Here is a 26,023-nt window from a genome sequence, read left to right on the forward strand (position 1 = left end):
GTTACCAGATCTGGGAATCTGGTCTCAAATTGAGCTTGAATGGGCTTTTGTTGAGACTTTCGGCTGGTGACTCAAATCTACTATTTATGAACAGCCACAATGGAAAGACTGAGTGCATTAAGAAACATCCATATTTCCATCTTTTCGGCCTCCCATTTCATTCCAGTTGTGCTCCTAAACAGCCCCCAGTTCAGATATGCTGGAGATAGATTCAGTAATTAGGACCGCTGCCATGAAACCAACTCCAGCCCTAAGGATACAGGGCTGGTTTAACAATATAAACTGTGAATGAATAGGGCTTCTTGTGTCACTGCAGAATAATGCTTCATGTCTTTCCTATCTGCAAGAATAAATGAATCACTTTCCAAGGGAAAAAACTATTGCAATACTAATAATATAAAAGGTTACTCTTCAACACACAAGAAATTCTATTCATGTAAAGATTATGCTCAAGTAAAGTAACCGAACAACGACAATCTGTAAGTAGGGATCCATCAGCCAGCAACTTGGTTTGTGTGCAAATGGAGCCTAGCAGGCCAGGAACAGGCCTCTGCTGCCTCTGAGAGCTTCAGGGTAAGCACAGTTTTTCCTTCATCCCAAGACTAGCAACAACATTAGCAGTAACCTTAAGAGGAAACCAGCCCTTTCTGCGTCCGTACACAGCAAAGGTGTCACTTAGGTAAGCATGCTTGCTTCAAGCAGAAGAGATAGTAGAGTAAGTTCTCCAGCCTGGATACTTCTATAAAAATAACAGAGGAAAAAAAAAAAGAAAAAGAAAAATCAATAGCTTTGCCTTTTGACAAGTCATCAATGCGGTTTCAGAAGCACCATCCTAGCCATGCGATCAGGTGCCACGTCCTACCTCTTAGAGGAGCTGGTTGTGCCAAAAAGCAGCTTAACTGCATTCTCTCATTCAGAAATGCTTGAATTTTGTTCACGTTTTATTGAACAGCAAATTATATTGATTATAGAAAACAAAAGCTGGCACATAAAAAGATGTTTTCTCGCAAAGCACAAATTTCAGGCAGCCTTTGGTATTTACTTTGGTAAATAACAGGAGAAAGTATTCACTTACTCCTGTAAGTTCTACAATTCCACAAGCCATTGCAGAATGGTCCTGGACCTTGGGATTTATCATTATGCTTCTTCTTATCTGGCCCAAGTCGTAATATTGTCAACTGAGATTACAAAGCACATGTGCAAATGCAGACTCAGAGGATGGAGATGAGAATAGAAGAGGTGACTCAGTTGTTGAAGAGTTGCTGTGCAGCATCAGAAGGAGCTGACACAGAGCCACACTCCACAAAAGCCAAAGAAGCTCAGATCACACAGCAGCCACAGCTCCAATGGCCCCAGCCCAGTCAGCACGGCTCGGCTGGCGACTGGTGATTTTATAAAGCATTCTACATTCACTGGAAAAGTCTTAGAAAATCTGGTATTAAAAACATTGGATGTTCCACCTTTGCTGGAACTGCTTATCTGCTGAACCAAGCAGAAATGTTACAATGAACCACTTGCATGTTATTTTGACCCCCACCACAAAGGACCCCATTTACAAATGGCTATCACAAGTCACCTTCCAAAGCAGGCTGGACACAAAACTAAGAAAATTTACCTTTTCTTCCCATACTGACACACGTGCAAACATTTCAACTACAGTACAAAATTTACCTGTGAAATTATAGGATCAGAAGTGCACACACCACTTAAACCAGCAAGGTTTGAGAAACTGCAGCGTCTCCAAGTCCTGCCTTTATTCATAAGCCCTGTCAGGGGATCTGCTGCAGCCAAACAAACCTCTCTTCGAAACACAGCATATTCCTTATTACGTTCATTTTGAGTTCTTCAATACTTAATTACATTCACTATAGAGAAGTGGGATAGAAGAAGACGTGGGATTCATCTCATTCAAGTCAGTTACCTCAAAGTAAAGTGTATTTTTATGATGCAGAAAGCCAAACTGCACACAAGATCCAGAATAAATGAAATCAGAAATGAATTTCTAAATTGCCTTTCAAAAACACCATCACTACACAGCACTTTCACCTTCCAAGACTCACAGAGTATTCTTCAGCTCAGACATTCTCAAATGTCAGATCTCTCATGCACCTGAGTAAATTCATAACTTCTCTCTTCCTTCCTCTTTCAAAAGGAAACGACACTCATGGAAAGTTCTAAACAAGAACAGAGATACTGGCACAGCCTCAGGGGAAGGAGCAGCAGATGGGCAACAAGAGTAACCCAAAGGGTTTGTAAAGCTTTTAAGCGATGAGCAACCAGGCATGATAAAGCACTTCAGACTGAAAGAGAAGACTTGTGAAGAATAGGATAGTCTAGAAAATCATGAATGGCACAGAAAGGATGAATAAGGTCTGACTGCTCACCTCTTCCAGTACAAGAACTAGATGTGACTGAGCGGTGCTCCAGGAACCAGGCTAAAAACAAGCACACGTCCACAGCAAACCTGCAAAGCTCCCATCAAAGCAGATCACAGACACAGAAAGGTTCTGGGCAATCCATGGGTTCTGTTTTAATATTTCCTTTAATACCACCAAATAGCACAAGAACCTTCTGCATCTCAATCACCTTTCGTTCCTACTACTCTCATTTTGCAATTCTTAGCATATATCACCACTTCATTATTCAGCCTCTGTTCCAGATCATTTGTAACTGTTGAGCAACACAAGCTGAGAACAGATCTCAGTGGGGTTGTGCCTGTGATTACTTTTCACTAGAAAATCTGACTTTTCTTCCTACACTTTAACCAGGTACTGGTTAATGAAAAACTTACCCTCTCACTGCATGGCAGCATATTTCCTGCAAGAGGAGTTAATAAAAACTTCGTGAGACTCTCCAAAAACCCAGAAACAGCAGAATACTTGCTTCTTTGTCTTTCATGCTTTTTTGCTGAATAGCTTCCAAGCCCTAATTTCTCCAGCTGAAGTGAGACTTCTGCATTCTTGCTGTGAACCACAAAGGTCACAGCAATGGAAGGACTAACGGAGGCACACCTCCAAGCAGACGTGACCTTGAGAATCACCATCTGTGACAGGACGATAAACATTGCTTTACAGTCAATAGAATTTGGAGAAGTCAATTTTCACACCTGGAAATCTATTTCAGTACCTTTACGCTTAAAAAAAAGCACCACCAAACGCTTCCTGAAATACAACATGCCCCTATTTACAGCAGCATAAAACAAACCCAACACTCAAAAAGATTAGGGCTGGTATCAGTAACAGCAGCCTGCACTGCTCTTTTAAAACAAACTTGGCACTAGTCCTTCAACTATTGTTCTGAGATACTGATTTGCAGTTAGTGAGCACAGTGTTACTCAGTGCGATCCCCTCAGGTTAAGTCAGTGTTACCTAATGCTCCAGAGCTGCTGCACTCCTCACAAACATCAGCACGCAGGGTCTCAGAACACAGCTATACCAAAATGATTGCTAAGAACCAATGCAGGGGCCCTGATGAGCTTTCCATTGCTGGAAGAGTGGGACAGCTACAATTATCGAGGAAAGTTTTACCCTTCTCAGTTTTTCAGAAATATCTTTCTACACCTTCCCTTTTGCAGAGATTTGGAACCAAAACTGACCAGACAGGAATGTGTCCCACAAGACTGGCTTCCAGTTATACAAATGAGACAGCAGGAGGCTAAAAGCTCACGCAATTTTTTTTTTGCATAACAACCCAATAAGTTTAAATAATTTGCCAACTAATTATTGTTCCTCTGTCTGTTTAGAGCTATTAGTTAATCTTAGGTTATTTAGCATGCCCCAATATACTAACAGACATGCCAGAACTTAGCAAGCCACAGGTAAAAAAAGAAAACCTGTAGGAAGAATAAGCCCCACTTCAGTTTGTTATGCTAACAGAAAATAAGGTGACCAAACAGAAGATACTGGAAGTGGAGAAGATTCAAAAGCACATAATTAGCAAGGCTCGGGGCAGAGGTCAGAAAGCCAGCTTGATTAAGTAATGTGTCTGTTGGCTGTTTATATCCTTATAAGGAAAAAATAACTTCATATTAGCAGGATGTATTTATTTTCCCTGGAAACAGTTAATTTAGTATCAACAACATCCGATGAATTTTCACAAATTAAAGTGATTTTATTGAAGTGTTAAGAAAACAAAGGAAGAGTAGTGTTCAAGATGGCATTCCCTCAATCCCTGCTAACGAGGTCAGCACTTACAGGTTTCACAAAACCATCTTGGAAACTGACAAGTTTCTCCCATAGCAGGCAAGCCACCTGCCAGTTATTACCTGCCAGCTAAAACAGATTTTTAATTCTATAAATTAACAATATTTTCCTTCATTACGCATCTATTCGGGGATTATCTACTTTTCACTGCTGCCTTTCCTGACTTCACACCTCATCTGCACCATACCACACCGCTCACTTATTTCCTCAGGTATTCAAGAGTTTTGGTAAAAGTTCTTTGCCTATGATGAGAATCCATTTCTCCAGGGTAATCCCAGCCCGGCACCAACAGCAGCACTGCACGCCTTCAACAGGTCAGCAGTGAGAAGAGAGAAAACGCCAAGCAGGGAGAAACACTCCTGTTCTGTGCTGTGTGCCCATCCTCTCCTCTGAGGCATAATCACAGGAGCAAAGAGTAAGCAGCCATTTCCACCAGTCATACCTTCCACAAGCCCATTCCTGCCAGCCTCCACTCATGCTCCCAAGACAGCAGCTGTTGAAATGTAACAAATTAGGCCAAAAGGTACAGCATGTCCCAGCATTCAAGAAGTCTGGCACTGCTACAGCTTTTACTGCTTATGACTCGGATAAGCCACACCAGAGGCACAGATCAACATGATCAAAGCAAGAAGAAAATGAAGGAAGCTTAACTTTTCTATCCCTTTCCCTTCACACCAAGGAAAACAAGGAGTGTTGTAGCCTGAAATCTCTGCAGGACAGAGGCAGTCATTTCCCTTGTATCTTTATTAACCCAGACACTTTCCAAAAGAAAAAAGTTCTACCCATTTATCTCCGTGTATTTAAAAAGAAGCAGATTAAAATGATACAGAGAATAAAGATAAACTCTACGAAGCGTAAAGATCCTCATTCTAACTTCAGTGAAGTTAGCAATCAGTGCTCACATTCATGAATGTGAATATCTATTAAAACGAACAATCATTTTTAATCAGCTTTCTTACGTCTGTGACCTCAGATACTGCTTAGCATCTCCTACTCATACAGCGTTCTACAATCAGGATGATTAATTTCTCTATCAGTATAGTATTTATAGGCTTCTTAAACATTAACTTGTTTCCCCTACTTCTCATGAATTCATGACTATCTTCATTTTACCCGGCAAGAATCGTGGCAAAGAAAGGAGTGCACCAGTTTGTAGTGCCCAGCTAGAGATGCCAAAGGACTGATTTTTCAAGGCACGGGATGCTACAGAACATTTCATCCACCAAAACACAGCAAACTGCTCCACTGCACCTGCCCACACTGGTGTATCCACAAATCACATCCAGAGTCCTAAGCACGAGGAAGAATACAAAAGCATACTTGGTAGAGGAAGCTTGTCCTCCTATTATGAATCCAGTTCTGCGAGACAGCACTTCAGTGCCTTAATTATGAATAAGAAAGTCTCCTTCATACCACAGTTTTACTTCACTGTCCAGTTTCTGCCAGAATTGGAAAGCAAGTTCCAACCCCTAATTTAGTGTTCAAAAAGGTGCAGTTCTGTGTAACTAGTTATATAGGGAAAAAATAGCATGCAGTCATTTAGGATGGTACTGGAAAGCACTTATACAAAGGCAATGAATTACAGCTCTAGGGAATCTCTCTAACTTTACCAAGATATTCCAAGTTCAGAGTGACTGAAGTCACATCCATGTAATTCTAGGTGAGGAAGTTTGCAGGAAGGACAGAAAAAGGTCCTGAGAGGAAAAATACGGAAAAAACAACCTGCACTGTGCAGCGTCATATCTACCCTCCGTGGCTACCAATAGTGAACGTTAAGATCACAGGACCCCATTGCAGCAATCTGAATCGCCCACATCACCGTGCTCACCAGCTGCACTGCAGGCTGCAGATGAAGAGGATGGAACATGCATTGCCAGGGCAGCTCTCAGTACTCACACGTCTGTTGACTTTAACTTGAAGCACTTTGACCAGAGCTACCTTTAACGCTGTACCTCTGTGCAAAGTATGAGAGCAAGATAACACATGACAGTAGTTGCAGAGGTCTAGGTAATGGAAACTGGCCACGTGCCATCAGGGAACTTCAACTCTTCTCTGTTGTTTTGTACGCAGTCAATTGTTGCTTCAACTTCTCAGAATCCGACAGGCATTAAATAAATAATTTTACAAAATCAAGAATAGCCTAACAGCACTGTCAATCTCCTCCCAGTTTTCATGAGAATAACCTCCCTCTACCATAACTGGTGAGGGCAGACCTACCAGACTCAAAAGATTCACAAAAAATAATCACGAGGAGAGGGCTATTTTAAGTAGATGCCTGTAAAGTTTATTTCTTGAAGCAGACATCAGTTTGCTTATACACGGCAAAGCCACGAGCACATCACCAATAAAACCCCTGCAATTGAAGGCAGCACTGCACAGCAAACAGCGTGGGGACCCCCGGCTGCTCTGCCACGACCTCCCCTCGGCACCGGCTGCCTTTCCAGGGAGAGCAGGCACAGACAGCACATCTCCCCGTGCTTCCTTCTTTAGTGTGAAGAACAGAGGTAATAAAATCAGCCCCGGACTTCACAATATTTACATAACGTGGGACCAGCACAGTGTGTGATGACCTTCAGAGACTTGCTCCAGCAGGAACACGTCCTTCAGTAAATTATTCCATTATTCAATCACAACTTTACAAGTTTATGCCCAGCTTAATCTCGGGTTTGCCTGCCAGGGAACCAGCGAGTCTCGCAGCCAAAGCCACTCCCTTTCTTGCTCAGAAATGACTTTCTCTGGTTTCATAGAAAACACTCAAGAAAAAAAAAATAATAGAAAAAGCCCTTTCTTCACAACCACCGAGCGCGGGGCTCAGCGGGGTTCTGCCTCGCAGCGCTTCGCCCCGGCTCCCCTGAGGCGACACGCACTGGCTTTCAGCGCTCGCACGAGGTGAGAAGCGTTTCCTCCCCGCCCCGCTCAGGACGCGCTACCTGCGCACTTCGCCGATCCCCGCTCCTCCCGGCCCGGCCGCCCCCGCCCGGCCCGTCAGCTCCGGGACATCCCGCCCGGCGCCGGATCGCTTCTCCGCAGACATCGCGCCCCGCGGCCCGCCCGGCACCTGCCCCCGCTGCCGGGCCCCGAGGGGAGCGACCGCCGCCCCGGCTGAGGGCGGGAGGCCCGGCCCGGCCCGGCCCCGCTCCGCTCTCCCCGCACCTACCCGCCGGGGCGACGCCCCGTCCCATGCCGGCACCGCCGCTCCCGCCGCCGGGCGCGCAATGCCGCCCGGCCCGGCCGGCCCCTTCCGCGCGGCGGGGGGCCCCGCCCCGGAGGCGCGGCGGGCGGGCGGCCCCGCAGGTCGAGGCCGGGCGGTGAGGAGCTGGAGGCGGCGGCGGAATGGCGCTGCCCGCGCTGAGGGGAGAGCAGAACGGCCCCCCACCCCCACTACACACACACACCCACCCCGCGCGTGCACGCGCCGCCCCCTCGCTTCCCGCCCTCCGCCCCTCTCAGCTGCGCCTCAGCGCTCTGCCCCGCGCCCCTCGCGCACGCCGAGCCCCCGCCGTCGGCTGTTGTTCCCTCGGCTGCTCCGGGCGTCGGTTTCAGCCCGCCGCGGCTCGAGGCCGTCGGTGCCCTCGCACGGAACGGCGCGATGGGTGAAGGTACAAGTGAAGAGGGAGGAGAGCAAAAGCGCGGCCGTAACAGACGCAGCGCTGGGACAGGAGGACCGAAGACACCGCAACAGCCCTGCGGAGGAGCCTTCAGGCGTTTAGGCCGATCTCGTTGGGTTTTTTGTCCTCGGATGAGCTCTGAGCTGTCGTTGGGTTGCAGCACCCTTCCATCCCACACACATACCCACCCTGCTGCTTTGCGGCACCTCTCAGTGGAACAGCTCTGGCCGCTGTGTTACATCTCTCTGCTTCACACACCATTACCTTCCCACTGCTTCTCCCTGTACCTCTTTCAGACACGCCGTCCCCCCCCAGACAGTCAGTGACAGATGCTCCCTTTGCTGTTCTCTTAACTCCAGTGCTTTCTAAATGTGTTTTAGTATCTTCAGAAGTGCTACCAAGGTCTTGACAGGGAGTTCTCCAGGAGTTCCCCCTCAGCTTCTCAGACATAAGGGGCAAAGCCCTGCATCCCCTCAGTCCTCCGTCCTTCTTCATGTCTCAGTAGAGAACTGCTGTACATCTGTGGTTTCATATTGCTGCTGCCTGATCAGGAGAAAAAGAACTAAACACTGCTATCAGTGCAGGCAGGAAACAGCTGAAAGGGCACACCAAGGTGGATATTAGGAAAAAAATATATTTTCAGAAAAAGCAGTGAGGAACTGCACAGCTGCACAGGGAGGTGGGGAATCATCATCCCTGGAGGTGTTCAGAGCTGTGGAGATGCGGCACTGAGGGACGTGGGCAGAGGGCATGGTGGGGTGGGCTGGGATTGGAATTAGGGATCTGAAGGGTCTTCTTCGGCCTGAATGATTCTATGATTGTATACCTCAAACCCAACAACCACAGAGCTCAGCCTATTTCTTTGGACTCTCCTCACAGCCTGTTCCTATCACCAGCACAGGACATGCATCCATTTGGTCACTGAGCAGCAGAGGGCCAGGCACAGAAATGAGGGGCACACAGAGCACACTGAGGCACATAGCTGATGACCGCAGAGCCCAATCTGCAACCCAACATGTTAATCATGTGGTGGAGGAGAGCTGCACTTCAGTCATATGGCTTTTAAAGTCTTGAAGGATGGAATAGTACAATAAGGAGCTGAGCATTAAGTCACCACTGCTAACCCTGTACATAGCAGTGTGGCTGCCTCCCTTTGTGGTCCCGCTGCTGTGGAAACTTCAGAGCAATTTTACTCAACACCCGCAGTTCAGTTTGGCAAGTTATGATGCATGATGAATGGTGTACAAATACAAAAATGCTGTAACACAAAAACGTACAGACTTAGCTCAACACCAATTTACTGACGATAAGTGGCACATGGGGATCAGAAATGAGCCAGAGACAACAAACCCAGGAGCTGCAAAGATAGCATCAGCTTGACTTGCCTGGCTGGGGACTGAGCTGGGTGGGGAAAAACAGGAAAAGACAAGGCTGTCTCAGGAAAGAAAAGGTGAGGACCTGGCTGGCCAGGGAAATGGAGCAAGGAGGCATCTCCTGGCAGCCTCAGGAGGACCCAGAGGATGGCACATCACAGGTGAGGTAGCACCTTCTGGGGCTCAGGACTTCGCTGTCTGCTATCTGTAGCCTTACAGCATATCTGGGACACGGCAACATGAGTGGCTGCTGTCCCCCAGAGAAGCTGCAAAGCCTTCCCCAGAGAGCTGAGAGTCCCAGCAGTCACCAGAAGAGCTGAGCACAGCTACAGACGATTTGCTGTTTCTCTGAGGACTCAGGGCACTGGAAGCCAGGAGAGCTTTTCCCTTCACTTCAGATGGGCTTGGACAAGAGCCCCAGAGAACACACAGTAACCCAACGCTGTGAAATTGTGGAACCCGTTAGAGAACACTCTTGTTTTCTTAGTAATCAAAGAGAGGCCACTGTGTAATATTTGCTACTTCAGGGAAACAGGAATGTCTCCTTGGTTTGATGATTACAGGGTAAGCAGCAGCGAGTTAATGCTTAACTGCATCGCTGCAATTTTGTTCAATCCCTAAAGACCGTTAAAATAAAAAGTGGAAAAAGTAAGGAGCGGTGTTATTACATGACGCAGAAATACCACCCGATGAGTCAATCCACCGCCCCGCAAACCGAGGAAATCGCTGCTCTGCAAAACGACACCTGGCAGTCTGCAGGGAAAACGAGCCAGCCGGCTGAAGTCACCGAGTGCCCCGTGTCTGCTCGGTGCGGGGCTACAAGAAACCAGCTAAAAACGCCCTCTGCTCAGCCGCCTGGTACCCAGAGACCGCACACAGTTTTGCCGCATCGCGAAGAACGCACGGCTCCCCCCCCGTGGCAGTGCGCATGCGCCGCGCGCCCCTTCTGCGTCACGACCTGTCGGCGCCTGCGCGGTGTCCCGGCGGCGGGATGAAGGTGGCGGTGGCGGGGTGCTGCCACGGCGCTCTGGATAAGATGTACGAGACGCTGGAGCTGCTGCAGAGGCGGCACAACGTGCGGCCCGACCTGCTGCTCTGTTGCGGCGACTTCCAGGCCGTGCGCAACGAGGCGGACCTGCGCTGCATGGCCGTGCCCGCCAAGTACCGCCACATGCAGACGTTCTACCGGTGAGTGCCGCCGGCTCGGCCCGCCCGGCCCCGCCGCCCCGCCGCAGCGTGCCGTGTCCCCCCCGCAGGTATTACTCCGGCGAGAAGAAGGCCCCGGTGCTGACTGTGTTCATCGGCGGGAACCACGAGGCCTCCAACCACCTGCAGGAGCTGCCCTACGGCGGATGGGTGGCGCCCAACATCTACTACCTCGGTACATGCGGCTCCTTCCCCCCCCCCCCCCCCGGTGGCGTCCCCGTTCCCGGCCGTGACGCGCCGCTCCTCTCCGCAGGTTACGCGGGCGTGGTGCGGTTCCGCGGCGTGAGGATCGGCGGCATTTCGGGCATCTTCAAGTCGCACGACTACCGGAAAGGTACGGCAGGAGCGGGGGGGCGGCCCGAGCGGGGTTCGGTTCCCCTCAGCTTTATGTGTGTGTTTCTGAGAGGGGCCGGAGATCGGCTCACAAATGACACCGGGGTCAGCAGATGGGCAGCTCAGTCTGCCTCACTGCTAAATGTGTGTCTGAATGGATGCTCCCGTCTCCCGGCATGCTGCTCCAGAGGGGCTTTGGAGGTGGCTTTCAAGCTGCCAAGAACAGAGTAGTTTTTTGGAACACTTAATTCTCTTTAATACCCGTGAGTTTTAACTAAACTTGTTGTTATTGAGCATACAATTTCTTTATCTTGATATTGCTTGTGGGAGATAAGACTTGAGGTGATAACGCTAACTACTGAAACAGTAATTTTACAGTTTGTTCTCTGATACCTCTTTCTTGTTTCCATCTACTGTACATTCTGTGGCCGTGTCGGTGTGTGTGCAGGCGTAGACCTGATGGAGCACAGTGCCCAGGGCACCAGTGGAATCACCATCCCTGCAGGTGGTCGAGAGGCATGGAGATGTGGCACTGAGAGACATGGTTCAGTGGAGATGGGTCAATGGTTGGGCTTGATCTTAGAGCTCATTTCCAACCTTTATGATTCTGTGATATTAAGTGGCTCAGGTAGATGTGTACGTTGTGTGGCTGTGCAGCAAATAGCTCTCTGTTATAGGTATGGCATGTGGTGATGCAGTGTGTCTGTGAGTAAGGAATGTGGGAAGTAATGAGGAGTGCTGTCTTACCTTACGTGAGAGATACAAAATCTCTGTCGGACAACTATTCTTTTCTCAATGTTCCAGGCCACTTTGAATGTCCACCATACAACCAGCAAACGATCAGAAGTGCTTACCATGTCAGGAACATCGAGGTCTTCAAACTTAAGCAGGTTGGTGAAAAGTCTATGGTGCTTTTTGTTGTCTGTTTTCTAAAAACAACAACAAACAAACCAATGGTAAATGTTATTTGTTAACTTAAATGTGAGATGTTACAGCTGTTTTGAACAGCTAGGTAGTAAATCATGCAAACAAATCTCTGCTAACTTTAACAGGTCATTTTATGCTGCCAGTGACCCCACTGCTAATCCTGCTCTCTTTTCTACCAGGTTGTGTAGCAGTGCAAATTTGATCTGAGGCAGGCAAGAGCAGGAGATACTTTGTTAAATGGGCTGAAGCTCAGAAGGGAACAAGTCCAGCTGTACTCCAGTGATTGAGCTTTATTAGCTGTAGGAAGATGTGTGCTACTTTGTCTAATGTCTGAGCTGGTTGATACAAGGTTTACTAATCAACCTTGAACCAGTTGGATGAGCTGATCTCAAATCACAGCTGTTGAAGTTTTTTTGCTCCTATAGCTAGAAACGCAAGGGGTGGTTAGCTTTATTATTGATCCTGCTTCCCACTTTGTCACAAGGGTTTCTCTGTGGCTAAGGATGCAGTGTGAGTACATGTATATTTATAAGCATCTTGTGAATGATTATTCAGGTAGCCATTGGGTCCTGAACTGTTTAGAACATACAGAGATGCTAAAAATGGCACAAAGATTTGCTGCCATTGTTAAGAGCTTGATGCACTTCCCCAGGTTTCTTATTAGCTGGCCTTAGGTTTCACCTAGAAGTGTGTTCTGATACAGCTGATGGAAATACATTGAATGTTGAACCAAGATGTACTTAAGACATTTGACTAGACTTCTAAGGGATGCTTCCTTTGAGGAAGAATATTATGCTTAACCATTATCTCTTCTAAACAAAGCTTTACAAGATCAGTGAGGAAGACAACTACTTTGATTGTGCGTACTTACTCTGTAGATCTGGTTTTCAGTCTGTCTTACAAGGTAGTAGTATATGTAAAACACAGCTGCTGGCCCCAAGAAAGTGCAGTGAGACCCAGGGAGAGTAGAGACCCTCGATAGCCTCAAAGGCAGCTGAAAGATGTGCTCGCTGTTATGCTTAATCCCTTTGAAAAGGGAGCCAGGAGCTCACAGCTAGCTGTATCTAATCTGAAGGAGAGCACTTGCTATTACATGTCTTGTTATGTTTAATTTTAAATTTTTTCTTGTGTGTGTTTTTACACCGTATGTATTTTTTGTTTGGTAGTTAAAGCATCCAATGGACATATTTATGTCACATGATTGGCCACGGAGCATATATCACTATGGAAACAAGAAACAGCTGCTTAAAATGAAATCCTTCTTCCGTCAAGAAGTGGAGAGCAACACGTTAGGAAGCCCTGCTGCTTCTGAGCTTCTGCAGCATCTGAAACCTAATTATTGGTTTTCAGCACATCTCCACGTTAAGTTTGCAGCTTTCATGCAACACGAGGTAAAGAATAAAACCAAGAGTGTCTGTGTAATCTAATAATTTCAAAGGTCTAATGCAGGTAGTCATGTTCAGAAAAGCATCTAATTAACGTGTATTTGCTTAGTAGTTAATATTCAGCTCAAGTCCCAAAGCATTAAGTGGTCCTGAAATTCATAGCTTATGCAGGTGAGAGATGTTACAAATCAGAGGTGTTCACCATCTCATCTTCTTCAAGAGCAGCATGAAATAACTCAAGTTATTGCACTTTGAACTTCTGAATTTGAATTTCACAGAAAAGTGCCCTTTTCCCCCTTCTATTGGGGAAGTATAAAACTTGCAAACAAAGATAGAGAAGCAAATTGAGGAGGTAGTGGTTAACCTGAGATGGGAGGGTGCCTTGAAGTTGTCTGGCTGCCTACAATAAAACAAACGGTCCCCATAGGCTGAAATGTATCATGTTTGTGTTGTTGCTGAAAGTGATGTGCTATTCTTATTTGCAATCCATTAGCTGTAGAAATGGAACTCTAGGTCTTCTGGACGTGAGTCTGTTCGTAACTGTGTTAAAGGCTTTCTTTTGGCATCAAAGCTAAACGTATTCAGCTGCCTTGTTTGAGGGAGACCTGTGGTTCTTGCTTTAGCTTGCTGTCATCAGTGTTCAAATTTCTGTCAGGCTTTTGCTGATGTCTGTCCTTCTCTTAATCCTTCAATTTCTTTCTTATAATCCTGTGCTACTTCTCTATTTCAGAAACTATTTTTGTGTGCAAAATGTGCCTTTAGATTTCTGTATATAACTTGTTTGGAATAGTCAAATTTCATATAAATGCTGGTAAAACTTTCTGTTTCCTAGACAAAGTCCAAAGAAGAACTACCAAAAGCAACCAAGTTTTTGGCTCTGGATAAATGTCTGCCTCACAGAGACTTTTTGCAGGTGATGACTGTGTGCCATGAGCTTTCACTCTAAGTGATTTAAGTATTTCTGTGGACTGCTAAGTGCTGTGCTCAGATATAAGCTGAAGACTAATTCTGATAAATGGAGGGACTGACAAGAAACTGGGAATTGGTGCATGGGTGGAATTGTCTTTGTAAATATTGCTCTTCTAAGTAGATCTGGTCCTGTCACGCAGGTGAAATGTTTGCTTTCTCCTACCATTTCCTTCCAGTTGAGAACAATTACTTTTCTTAATAGATCAGTAGCTCTACTTTAACCTGCACTGAATCTCCTGTTGTGCATTTCTGATAAAGCTCAGAGTTAAAACACAATCCTGTTTTGAGGCTCTTCTGCTGCTTTCTTGACATAGCTTGGGTCAGATAGTGACTTCCTTCATGTCTGGATTTATGACTTGATCCTGTTTGAATTTGTAAGTTGAGTATTGTGATTTGTTTCCAGTGGATTCCACGTGGCTTCCTAGGAGCATGGTTCTACTTCAGTTTGTTTGGCGTTAGGAAGGGCATTGGAAGGCTGTAGGAGTTCTTAATGGAAGTGCCAAACTCATTTTCCAAATGCAAGATAATATTCATGTCCATAGCCTGTGTGTGCTGCTTGCAGTGCCATCTGTAGAAATGGATGAATCTGAAGCCCTTTGATATGAAAGGAGAGAGCTAGTGAGAGCTTGTTCTTCAAATGCAGTCAGGTCTTAGTTTTACTTTAAAGTAGCTTTTGTTTATTGTCTTAAAGGTGAGATGATTCATTATCTGTCCTTAGGATGTAAGGTGGGTTCTGTTTGCTCTAGTTACTTTTGAGGATGGGAGAGAGTCTGAGGATGGTGGGCTTTTGCTGTGTGAAAGCACACAGGGCTGCCAGTCCTTGCTTAAAATCCCATAGTGGAACTGATCTACAGTAAGACTACTTCCAGCAGTGTGGTCATCCACCTTTGTTTAGCTGTTTTGAACTACATTAAGAAATGGAATTGCGTTATGTATTATTTAAAATCCACAGCTGACTGCTGTGGTTTGGCTCATGTAAATTGTTTGATTTGGGTTGATGTCACTGAAGATGAAGTGATTTGGGTTTCAATATGTTGTCTGTTCTTAAAAATAATAGGTGTTAACCTCATTGCTGTGCTAAGAATGTACATAGCAAAATAACCATTGCTTTCAATTCTGTCCATGTTTCTTAAAAGACAGTTTAAATTCTTGCCTTCTAAATTGTCTAACTGTCCAGTGGCTGGCAGCAGTAAGAGAGACGTGATTTTTAATTGCTCTAAGATAAAGGAAGAGAAATGTTATGAAAGTGCCTCTTATAATCATTGATTACCATAAGGAAGTAAGAAAGGACAATAAGTTCCTAGGTATGGCTGACTTGAGGACTTGTTTGATTGAGACTACTGGTTTAGTGTACTTCTAACTTGATTAAAACTCTGTATCATGAAACTAACACTGCAAACTTTAATCATTTTCTGGTATCAAGAGCAATATCTAATCTCTTGGTTGGTTTGTTTGTTTCTTTTGAACAGATAATAGACATTGAGCATGATCCTACTGCAGGTGACTCGCTGGAGTATGATGCTGAATGGATTGCAGTCCTCAAGGCCACCAACAATCTGATTAATGTGACTCAGAGCTCATGGAATGTGCCTGAAAATAATGGCCTCCATACAAAGTAGGTAGCATGCAAAGTAGAAAGTAAAGCATGACTTAAGGAGGCTGGAATTATATGTATATTATTGTGTTTCTCTGTTCTTCTGCGGTCTTTAATGTCTTTAGGGTGTGATAAAACGAATGATTGAGGAATGTCAAATGATTTAGAAAATGAAGGAGATGATGACAAGCTGTGCTCTTAGAGCTTACGACTTCCTTACTACTTCCTTATGACACAGGCAGTTCATTTTGTTTGCAAACTTGGCACCATTTGCAGAGCCAAAAATACGTGGTGGCTGCTTACTTTGTCAATTGCCGTGCTACTGAAAACCAGGCTGGATTATGGGGGTGTGTGAATGCTTACTGCGTTGGCTGGCATAACACACAGACTCTGCTGAGGAGAGCAGTGTCAGTATTGCCCTAAGGTAATATGCCTTCCAGGAAGAAAAGTTTAACAAACTGTTTGTGTAAGGTGAATTTGTTACCCATGTTTAAAAGTTTTTCTTTGCAACGAGAAGAGAAAACAGCTTTTGATTAGCTGCACTCTTTTTAACTTGATGTACTTACTTAGGTGGGATTACAGTGCAACGGAAGAGGCCATCAAGGAGGTGTTAGAAGAACTGAATCATGACCTCAAAATTCCTTGTAACTTCACCTTGACAGCTGCTTGTTATGATCCCAGCAAGCCCCAAAAGAACATGGAACCGGTTCACACCATCAATCCACAGACCACTGAGTTTTGTGCCCAGTTTGGCCTCACTGACATCAATGACAGAATCCAGCAGGTTAAAGAAGAGGGCTCAGTACGTGGAGAGTATGAAGAGGAAGAAGAGGAAATGGACAGTAGTGGGTCAGCAGAGGAACCTAGTGAATATAATACTGATAACTCTGGGCTTTCGTCCATTAATCCAGATGAAATAATGCTGGATGATGAAGGTGGTGATGAAGATTTGAGCACGTGTTCCGTAGATCCTTCCCCCGATCATCCTCCTGAGTTTTCTGCAAGTTTTTCTGACATCAGGATCATGCCAGATTCCATGGCGGTATCATCTGATGATGCTATGGACTCCACTAATGAGGAACTGGAGAAATCTGGTGGGAATAAGCAGGTGGAAGAGAAGAGCTTGAATGAGAGACCTTTAAAGCGTGTTAGTGGTAGTGAAAATGGGAACAGTGGCATTAAAATTAAGAGAAGGAATCAAGCCATCTATGCTGCAGAGGATGAAGATGAAACAAAATAACACTACATGATTTATAACTAAGTTCTCTCCCCACCTATTTATGCAATGGTGATGAGAACTATGGCGAACTTCTCATGCTTTTAACATTATTTGATCTTAATCATGCTACTTCCTTAAGCTGAAGAGACACAGTGTACCTCTTGCAGGGAAGAATGTTTCGCTTAAACACTTAAGTCACAAGTGAAATTCTGTAACAAAGTACTTTGTCAAAGGATTTAAGAGTCACGTATGATCAGTTGATTTTTGCTTCAGTTCTTGGTTATCAGTTTTTGCTCAGTATCCTGTGCTGTACTGCTATACAAGATTCACCGTGCTTGTTTAACGAGAGCTCTTAAACTGTAACTGAAATCAAAGTGAGGGGATGTTTGACTCATGAGATGGAACTATTTGCTTTTATTGCTTTTGTCTTGTTTTATACTGATATATATTTTTAATACAAAGTAGCATATGCAATAACTCTATGGACTAAATTTGAAAGCAGAATTCCCAGGATAACAAAACAGCAATAGAAGAGTGAAGATTGCTTCTGGTGACATTTGTGCTGTAGAAAAGCTTCATGGTCAAAAACAGAACTATGTGTATTGTCTATTCTAATATTTTTTTCAGTAGATAACCATGTCTCAATTTGTAGCACGAGTTTTATGAGGACCATGGAGGACAACATGGCTGTTCTTAAAAACTCATGTGCTGTTTCTTAAAAGTTGGGAAACATACTTTAAATTAAAATGCAGCTATGTAGCTTCCTAAATGTGGATGTCAGCACAGTCTCAATTCTTACTAATTAATGTTGTGTTATCATGTAATCCGATAGTAAGTTGCTTAAGACAGCAATGCCTACTGTTATCTTTAGCCTACATTTTTGCCTGCTGCTCTCTTTGTTAGTATGTAACTTGCCCAATTCTTAGAGCTTAGCTTGGAATTTTCCAAAATACCATTATAAACTTGAGGCGGAACAAGACCTGCCAGGATATAGATCTTGGAAATTGAAATTTTATTTTTACTCTTACTCTTCTGTTTGCTCTGAATTACTAGCAAACAAATCACTTATTTATGGCCTCAAAGGCTGTAAGGATAACAAAACTTAATGGATTAATTAGAATGATGCTTTTAAGTACTATAGACTGTAAAACTAATGGGTCTAATGACATGTGAAAGTTCTACTGGTGTTCTGAAGCTCTGAGCTTTCAGAGTCAGGGATTTCCTCAGGACTGTGCCACCTTTGGTACCAGAAGTACCACCTCTGTGCTTTTATTCTTCTAATGCCCGAGCTGTGTGAAGAGGAAAGCATCTTTACAGGAGAACTGGAGAGGGAACCATGAGTGAAATGGACCGGGGGATATGGGTTGCAGCAGGCAAACACTTCAGCTTCTGTCTTTACCATCAGTTTCATGTTCTGAGATGCATTTTGTTTCTCAGCAGTTAATTATGGAAAAAAAAACAGCATATAAGTATTCAAGAGCTAGCAAATGCCAATGCTCCCCACAGTTCTGATTATTTATACTGGTGTGCTGATACCATTAACATCCTGTTTGTTTTTCTTTTTTTTTTTTTTTTCCCTCCTCCTCCTCCCCCTAAGGCCAGTACCTTATTCACTGAGTTGTAGGACAGTATTAATGCTGTATCTCTATGTCTGTCACAACATCCACCAAAGAGAACTGTGGTAAGATAGGATGAAGGATTGAGAGTGTTTAGAGTAAACCTCAGGTCATCTGAAGTCACTAGGTTACTGAAAATAGTTGAGTATCCTTTGGGCTCCTGGATTTGCAATGCAAAAAATCTTAATGCTTATATTTCCCCATGATCTGAAGATTATAATGGTAATAAAGTATTTCCTCTGTAGTATCAGATGCAATTTGTAAGCATAAAATAGAGTAAGAACTTGAAAAATTACTTAAGGCATAGGTTACCTTTAATAGCCCGTTTTAGTCTGGCTTTCTGTGTTTTTGTTTGGTTGTCACACCTGCCCTTTTTGCTTAATGAGTTTTGGCTTTCTAGAAAGCAAGACAGAATACTAACTTCTGGATCTCTAGAGATTCAGGATCTCCCTACAGGTGGAGAGCAGATGTTGAACTCTTCAGGGAACTGTTTGGCAGGATGAAATGGGAGAAAGACTTGGAGGGAAGAGAGGCCCGAGAAAACTGGTTGGTATTCAAGGACCATCTCCAAGCCCAGAAGCAGTGCACCCCCAAGAAGAAGACAGTCAAGAATGGCTGGAGGCCTCAGTGGATCAACAAGGATGCTCCTGGACTTGCCTGAGCTCAAAAAAAAAAAAAAAAAAAAAAAAAAAAAAAAAAAAAAAGGGGGAGTGGAAGCAGGAACAGGTTTCCTGAGAGGACTACAAATAAGTTGTCTGAGCAGCCAGAGATCAGGTTAGGAAAGCCAAAACCCAAACAGAATTCAATCTAGCCAGGGATATGAAGGGGAACAAGAAGGAATTCTACAAGTATATCAGTGATAAAAAGGTCAGGGAATATGTGAGCCCTCTCTGGAAGGAAACTGAAAACTTGGTCATGAGGGGTACAGAGAAGGCTGAGGTGTTGAATAACTTTTTCGCCTCAGTCTTCACTGGCAGGGACTTAAGCCACACTGCCCGAGTTGCAGAGAGCAATGGTAAGAACTTGAAGAAAGTAGATTGCCTGCTATAAGTGAAGATCAGGTTTGAGACCATCTAAAGAACTTGAATGTGCAGAAGTTCATGGAACCTGATGAGATCTGTCCATGGGTTCTGAGGGAACTGGTAGATGAAGTTGCCAGGCTGCTATCCATCATATTCGAAAAGTCATGGCAGCCTGGTGAAGTTCCCGCTGGCTGGAAAAGGGGGAACAACCCCCATTTTCAAGAAAGGGGAAAAAAAAAAAAAAAAAAAAAAAAGAAAAAGATCCAGGGAACTATAGGCCAGTCAGTGTCACCCCTGTACCTGGCAAGATCATGGAGCAGATCCTCCTGAAGACACTATGAAGGCACGTGAAAAATAAAGACAAGGTGATTGGTAGTAACCAACATGGCTTTACCAAGGGCAAGTCATGCCTAACAAACTTGGTGGCCTTTTATGATGAAGTTAGATTATCAGTGTATAAAGGAAGAGTAATTGATGTCATCTACCTGGACTTGGACACTGTCAAATACTTTGCACCACATGAAATCCTGGTTGCCAAATTGAGGAAAAATGGATTTCATGGATGGACCACTTAGTGGATAAGGAATTGGCTGGATGGTTGCACTCAGAGTTGCATTAAATGGCTCAAAGGCCAAGTGGAGACATGACAAGTGGTGTTCCTCGGGGATCAGTGTTGGGACTGATGCTATTTAGCATCTTTGTAGGTCACACGGACAGTGGGATTGAGTGCATCCCCAGCAAGTTTGCAGATGATACCAAGTTGAGTGGTGCAGACAATCTCTAGAGTGAAGGGATGCTATCCAGAGGGACTAGACAGACTTGAGAGGTGGGCCTACGCCAACCTTGTGAAGTCCATCAAGGTCAAGTGCAACGTCCTGCACGTGGGTCTGGGCAGTCCCAAGCGCAGATACAGGTTGGGCAGAGAATGGCTTGAGAACAGTCCTGAGGAGAATAATTAGAGAGTTTCAGTTGATGAAAGATTCAACATGAGCCAGCAATGTGCACTTGCAGCCCAGAAGGCCAATTGTATCCTGGGTCAAATCAAAAGAAGCATGACCAGCAGGCTGAGGGAGGTGATTCTGCCCCTCTGCTCTATGTGAGACCCCACTTTGGGCACTGCATCCAGTTCTGTAGCCCCCAGTACCAGAGGGATGTGAAGCTGTGCAGGTGCAGTAATGGGCCATGAAGATGATCAGAGGGCTGGAGCACCTCCCTTAGGAGACAGGCTGAGAAGGGTAGGCTCCAAGGAGACCTTACAGCAGCCTTCCAGGACCCGAAGGGGCCTACAGGGGAAGATGGGAGGAACTTTTTATAGGGGCAGGTAGTGACAGGATGAGGGGAGATTTAGAGTAGATATTAGAAAGAAGTTCTTTCCTGTGAGGGTGGTGAGACACTGGAACAGATTGCCCAGTGAGGCTGTGGATGCTTCCTCCCTGGGAGCACTCCAGGCCAGGCTGGATGGGGCTGTGAGCAGCCTGGGCTATGGGAGGTGTCCCTGCCTACAGCAGGGGTTGGAGCCAAGTGATCTGAAAGGTCCCTTCCAACCTGAACCATCCTGTTTCTCTCTCTCTATATAAATGAAGTATATTAGCATCCACTGAGCAGAGTGCAGATGTAAATGTAATTAATACATACGTATTTTTTTCTAGCACGACCCACAAGCAGCTCCATGCCCTGCCAGGCAGCTATCTGCGTCCCCTGCGGCTCCCCTCCCCACAGCCTCGTACGCGTAGCTGGCATTTCTAGCTGTCAGTTTGATGCTTGAAGACCAAGTACTGCACGAAAGCACGTAAAAAGCTGGGATTCAGTAATTCCTAAGACGCAGAGCGCTTTGAGAGAAGCGTTAGGGCAAACACCCAGCGAACAACCCCATCGGGAAGGATCCCCCCTCCTGCGTCAGCCCCAGCAAGGGACGGGCGTGAGGAGCGCAGCACGCCCGGCGTTAGGCGCGCCACAAGGCTCTCCACACAGGCGGAGTTAAGGCGCGGGACGACGACCGCCGGCCTCAGCGGGGCGGTGGCGGCGCGCGCGTGCGCCTCGCGCCGAGTCTATCGCGCACGCGCCGCGGCGGCGGGCCGGCGGCAAGCAGCGGAGTTTCGGCATCGGCCGATTCGCCGCCCGCGAGGCCGCGGCGCTCCGCCCACTCGCGCACTCCCCCCCCCCCTTCCCCCAGCCCGCTCGGCGGCGCAGCGCCCCGCGATGAGGCCGTGCCCGGCGGCGGCGGTAGCGGCGGCGCGCGCGTGAGGGCGCCGCCGGCGGAGCTGTTGCTGCGGCTGCGTCCGCCAAGATGGCGTGCGTGCTGGAGGCGCCGCTCCGCATGAGCGTTCTCTCGGTGAGTGCCGCGGCCCCTCGGCGCGGCCGGCGGGGGCCTTCGGAGCCGGGGCGGGGAGGCGGCCGCCCGCCGCGGGGCCGGGCCCGACCTCGACCTCGGGCCGCGCGGGCGGCGGGGGGAGCCAGGCACCCGCCCCGGCGCTTTGTGCGGCGTCGGAGGGGCGCGAGCCGGGCCGCGGCGCGAGGCGGTTGTGCGGCCGCTCCGCCGCGCGCCCCGTCCCGACGACTTCTCTCCGCGCGGGGCTCTGCTCGCAGCGCCGCCCTCCTCTCCGCGCCGGCGGCTCGGCACCTCGCGGGTCGCTCGTCGTGTCCCCCCCACCTCCGTCTCCCCTCCGCCCCGTTCCTCCGGCGGTACCGCGCGGCGGCGCTCGGCGGGTCGCGGCCGACCCCGCCTGGCCCTGCCCGCACCCACGCGGCGGGGCTGCCCGGGCCGTGCGGGCAGGGGGCTGCGGGGCGCTGCCGCCGCGGAACGGCGCGTTCACCTCCGTGCCGAGAGCGGCCCGCTCCGTTTGTCCGGCGTAGCGTTTCTTGCTAAGCGAGAACCCCGCGAAAATGATGGTGTTGGGAAAGCGTTCTTTTTTTTCGGGTCCTGCCCGGAGGACTTGGCGGCCTGGGTATGAACACCCTTGTGCTCGTCGCAGCCCCGGGTTATAAGTGAGGTCCCTCCAGCTGATAAACCAGGATGTTTTAGAAATGGAGGGCGGAGGGATCTCCAGAATCCAGAATGTCTCTATATATAAGTATTGGAGCGGGCAGATGGAAGTCCCCTGTTGTCCTCAAAAATATTGTCTTTGCTACCTGGAGGATCGTGAAATATCCCAAACTGAAAAGTACCCATAAGGGTCATCAAGTCCAACTCCTGGCTCCACGCAGCACCACCCAAAAATCAGACCATAAATAGCAACAACTTACCTGTAGGACTCGCCTGTAGGACTTACACAGCATAACTGAACAGTCATCTTGCGGGCTGAGGGCTCCTGCTGCCTCCATGTTCTCCTTTCAGACTTCTGTGAGACCCCAGCACGCTGCTGGCAGTTCTGCTGTCTCCCGGAAAAGAGGCACAGGTTTAGCCGAGAGTGGATACTTGCAAAGCAATGGAGTGTTTGCAGTTCCTTTATAGCTTCTTTCAAGGGAAACTGTTAAGAAAAAAATGGCAAGAGTATAACAAAATGTTGAGTTGGCAGAATAGAAAAAAAAAGTGAGATAATGGAAATACATTCTGTCACGTGTTTGTGAGAACCCAGAGGGAAAATTACCTTCCCTTTTCCCACCCATGTATTTTGGAATGCTTTCCATCTCCAACTTCGGATCTTCTCAAAGAGAATAAGTCATTGGTGCACAAGTGTTTGGCTTGCAAGCTTGGTCCTCTTGCTGTGATGTCTTGTACAGTAGGGATGGGACTGTCATGGAGAACATTGTGCTGCTGCCCCACTGAGGTTGTGTGGGACGGCAGCAGGTCTGTCAGGTGACTGTTTTCTACAGTGGGTAAAAATTACAAGGCGACCTGCAACGAAATGCCTCAGTATGAACTTCCTTCTCTTCAAGAGCTTGTTTGTCAGCATGGTTCTTGAGCAACAGTAACAGCTCTTAGCAAGTGTTTCTTGCAGGAATTCATGGTTGTTTTTTTTGTGTTTTTTTTTTTTTTCTTCTGTGTTGTAATTGAACACAATAAAATGGGAATTGAAGGTAGTGCTGATATCCGAAATATATCTAACCCCTTCTGTGTGTCCAGTTTGTAACCATACAGACACCTGGCAGCACCCCGTTAACTTGCTTTGGCTTGTAATGTGCTGCTACCCACGTTAAATTCATCTTATTCTTTAAATCACACTTAAACACAGGGTTAATTCTTTGTGCAGATGTTGCCCAGCAGTTACATACTGCACATTTGAATATGATCCTGTGGTTTTGCTGCTATCTTGCCTGGTAGGTTTTGACAAGTGAGAGACTTGCTGTTGCTTTAGTTATTCCTGTTGAACAGCCATTATATGAATTGATCAAAAGTATTTAAAAAACAATCCTCTTTTTTCCTCTGCAGGAGGTAACAGCCAGCAGCCGCCACTACGTCGACAGATTGTTTGACCTGGATCCCCAGAAAGTCCTGCAAGGTGTCATGTAAGTTATCTGAAAGGCTTTGGGGCTGTTGGGTGAGCGTAAGCTGGGTTAGCTGCAGTCCTGCCAGAACTGTTGGTTGGGGGAAGAAGCTCTATCTCTTTTGAGAAATCTTGTTGGAGATTTTAAAACAAACATGATAGTACTGGCTGAACACCCTGTTACTTTGTGGTGCGTATAGCCAGCCTCCCATTTGGCAGCAGTGAGGCTAAATGTTCAGCAAACATTCAAAAAAAAGTTTTCAATCCATTTCTTCCTTTTGGCTATCTCCTGATTCTCTTACAAATCTACTTTCCTCTTGCTCTCTTCTTGTCCTCTGCCAAGTCATCACACCTGCCTCTTTTGTTTTCCCCTGCTGCTATGCCTGAGTGTTGATTTTTTTCTGATGCATGGCTTCTGTCAAAATGAAGGGAATTGCAAATAGAAAGAAAATACTTCCACAGAAATAAACTATGATGCAAGTTATATTTCAGTGTTGCATGCCAATGATAGTGGGAATGATGGAAAGATTAAGTAAAAGTTTTGCCCTGCTGAACAGGTAATAGAGCTGATGCAAAGGTCTGTTTCCTTGCCTTGCTGGTTTTGGGCTATGTGCTTTCTGTTGTAATCACACAGCAGGTCCCTTCCCATGTCTCACTTCAGTGACATTGGGCCTTGTCTGCAGCTTGCTTGCTGTGGCTGACTGGCAAAACACCAGAACCAAGAGGATCAAAAAGCCAAGACTACTGGTTGTGTCATTTAGGACACCCTGAGGTGTTTCCAGTAGTAGATTTAAAAAAAAAAAAAAAAAAAAAGGAGAAAAAGCATTCAGGAAGGTGTCCTGGGGATAGGACGGACAACTTATCAGCATTAGTTTTCTCCTGGAATGCATGAGAACCAAAGCAGCTGTTTATATAAATGTCTTGAAAACTTTATTTGTTTACTTTACTTTACTTTACTTTACTTTATTTTATTGTTACCCTCTTACCTGTATGAAAACTTCTGGTACGTTAGTGTACACATTCTCGGCTCCTCAGCTGTTCCCTGTAGAAGAGTCTGGCATTTCTTATACCCCTTGTTCTTGCTCCTTTGCTCAGGAAGCTGGGTTGGATGGTCTCAGGGGTGAGAATGTTTCCATAGGCCCATGTGGGCTGGCTGAGCCTCCTTGTAGGTGCTTGAGCGTGGGGCGGTGTGCCCTGCCTGCTCTGCTTTCTTCTATTAACTGGAAGCCACAAGCATTGGGGTCCTTTCCCCTCTCTTTTGGGGTGTTATTTTCATCTTTTGCAGTGATTGTCCAGAACCAAAAGTCTTGGGCAATCTATTTGTCTTAGCTAGCATTTGAAATTCTTTCTGTTGTCTGTGCATGACAGTGAATTTTATGCTGAGCTGCCTTTTGTTTTTTCTGAGATCTGGAATAAAATTGATTGATCAGGGAAACTATCTTGCTGGGCTTCTCCAGTTAGTGTATAATCTATCCGTTTAAAGACAGCAAAATACCTGTTTATTTCACAGTAGCTTTCTTTTCTGGATGCCAGTTTGGTGTCCAGTTTCCAATCTAAAAGATGCTATGCTGCTTTGTGTTATGAAGTTCTCTAAGCTTGCATCTTGTCTTTGATCACACAGCTTTTTCAGCTCTTCCTTCTTCAGTGGCTGGATGTGTCTGTTGTGATATGTTCTTTGCCTTTTGGTACTGTGAAGACCACCAGCCAGTGTTTTTGAGGCTGAGCTTTGTACAGGAGCCATTTCTTCTCAAGCAAATGTGCTGAAAAATGCTGAGATTGTAAGCAGTAATTGTAAGGAGGGGATGGAAGATCTGTCCTTTTAAGAATGGCTCAGTGCTGTAGTGGTTCAAATAACTGCTTAGAAGCTGCTGAAGGAATTTATGCTGAAGTTATCTTCCCCTAGACCTTTTAAAGCTACACATCTGATATGACAAGTGCTTCTGAAGAGTGCAAAAAATCACAGGGCAGATCTGGTTGGTAAGGTAAGTTAGTGACTGAAAAATCTGCTTCCGAGAGTACATCTTTCTTGATGTTAAACAAATCCTTTGTGATGGGTTTATTTTCCAATTAGTGGATGGGTGTGATACAGTCCAATTTAAGATATAAAGAAGCCTCAGTCCAAGATTCTTTTTGGGCAGAATAATA

At 46.2% G+C, this 26,023-nt stretch overlaps 3 protein-coding genes across 9 annotated transcripts in view; 2 read left to right on the top strand and 1 right to left on the bottom strand.

The window, feature by feature from the left end:
* The window catches only part of PPP2R3A (protein phosphatase 2 regulatory subunit B''alpha), a 48,865-nt gene extending 41,274 nt beyond the window's left edge, over positions 1-7,591 (bottom strand). The window contains 1 exon segment of the mRNA XM_085232713.1: positions 7,360-7,591. The gene's annotated coding sequence lies outside the window, so the exon portion shown is untranslated.
* A 2,527-nt stretch (positions 7,592-10,118) lies between these two features.
* Positions 10,119-17,585, top strand: DBR1 (debranching RNA lariats 1). Its single transcript, XM_085232723.1, has 8 exons — positions 10,119-10,371; positions 10,440-10,564; positions 10,643-10,723; positions 11,527-11,612; positions 12,816-13,040; positions 13,867-13,947; positions 15,473-15,618; positions 16,168-17,585. The coding sequence occupies exons 1-8, from the start codon at positions 10,175-10,177 to the stop codon at positions 16,835-16,837; spliced, it is 1,611 nt and encodes a 536-aa protein (XP_085088849.1). The 5' UTR covers positions 10,119-10,174; the 3' UTR covers positions 16,838-17,585.
* Positions 17,586-21,508: 3,923 nt separating this feature from the next.
* Positions 21,509-26,023, top strand: part of ARMC8 (armadillo repeat containing 8) — a 56,820-nt gene continuing 52,305 nt past the window's right edge. For 2 of the 7 annotated variants that reach the window (XM_085232716.1, XM_085232715.1), the window contains exons 1-2: positions 21,518-21,786; positions 23,824-23,900. In XM_085232716.1, the coding sequence (XP_085088842.1) occupies positions 21,742-21,786; positions 23,824-23,900 (122 nt within the window). In that variant the 5' untranslated portion in view covers positions 21,518-21,741. Of the gene's footprint in view, positions 21,787-23,823; positions 23,901-26,023 lie in introns of all 7 variants that reach the window. The other 5 variants (XR_014885437.1, XR_014885436.1, XM_085232717.1 and 2 more) reach the window with 5 other exon arrangements.

This window comes from Meleagris gallopavo, chromosome 11 (genome assembly GCF_905368555.1).
Source record: "Meleagris gallopavo chromosome 11, MGAL_WU_HG_1.1, whole genome shotgun sequence".
NCBI classification, from domain to species: Eukaryota; Metazoa; Chordata; class Aves; order Galliformes; family Phasianidae; genus Meleagris; species Meleagris gallopavo.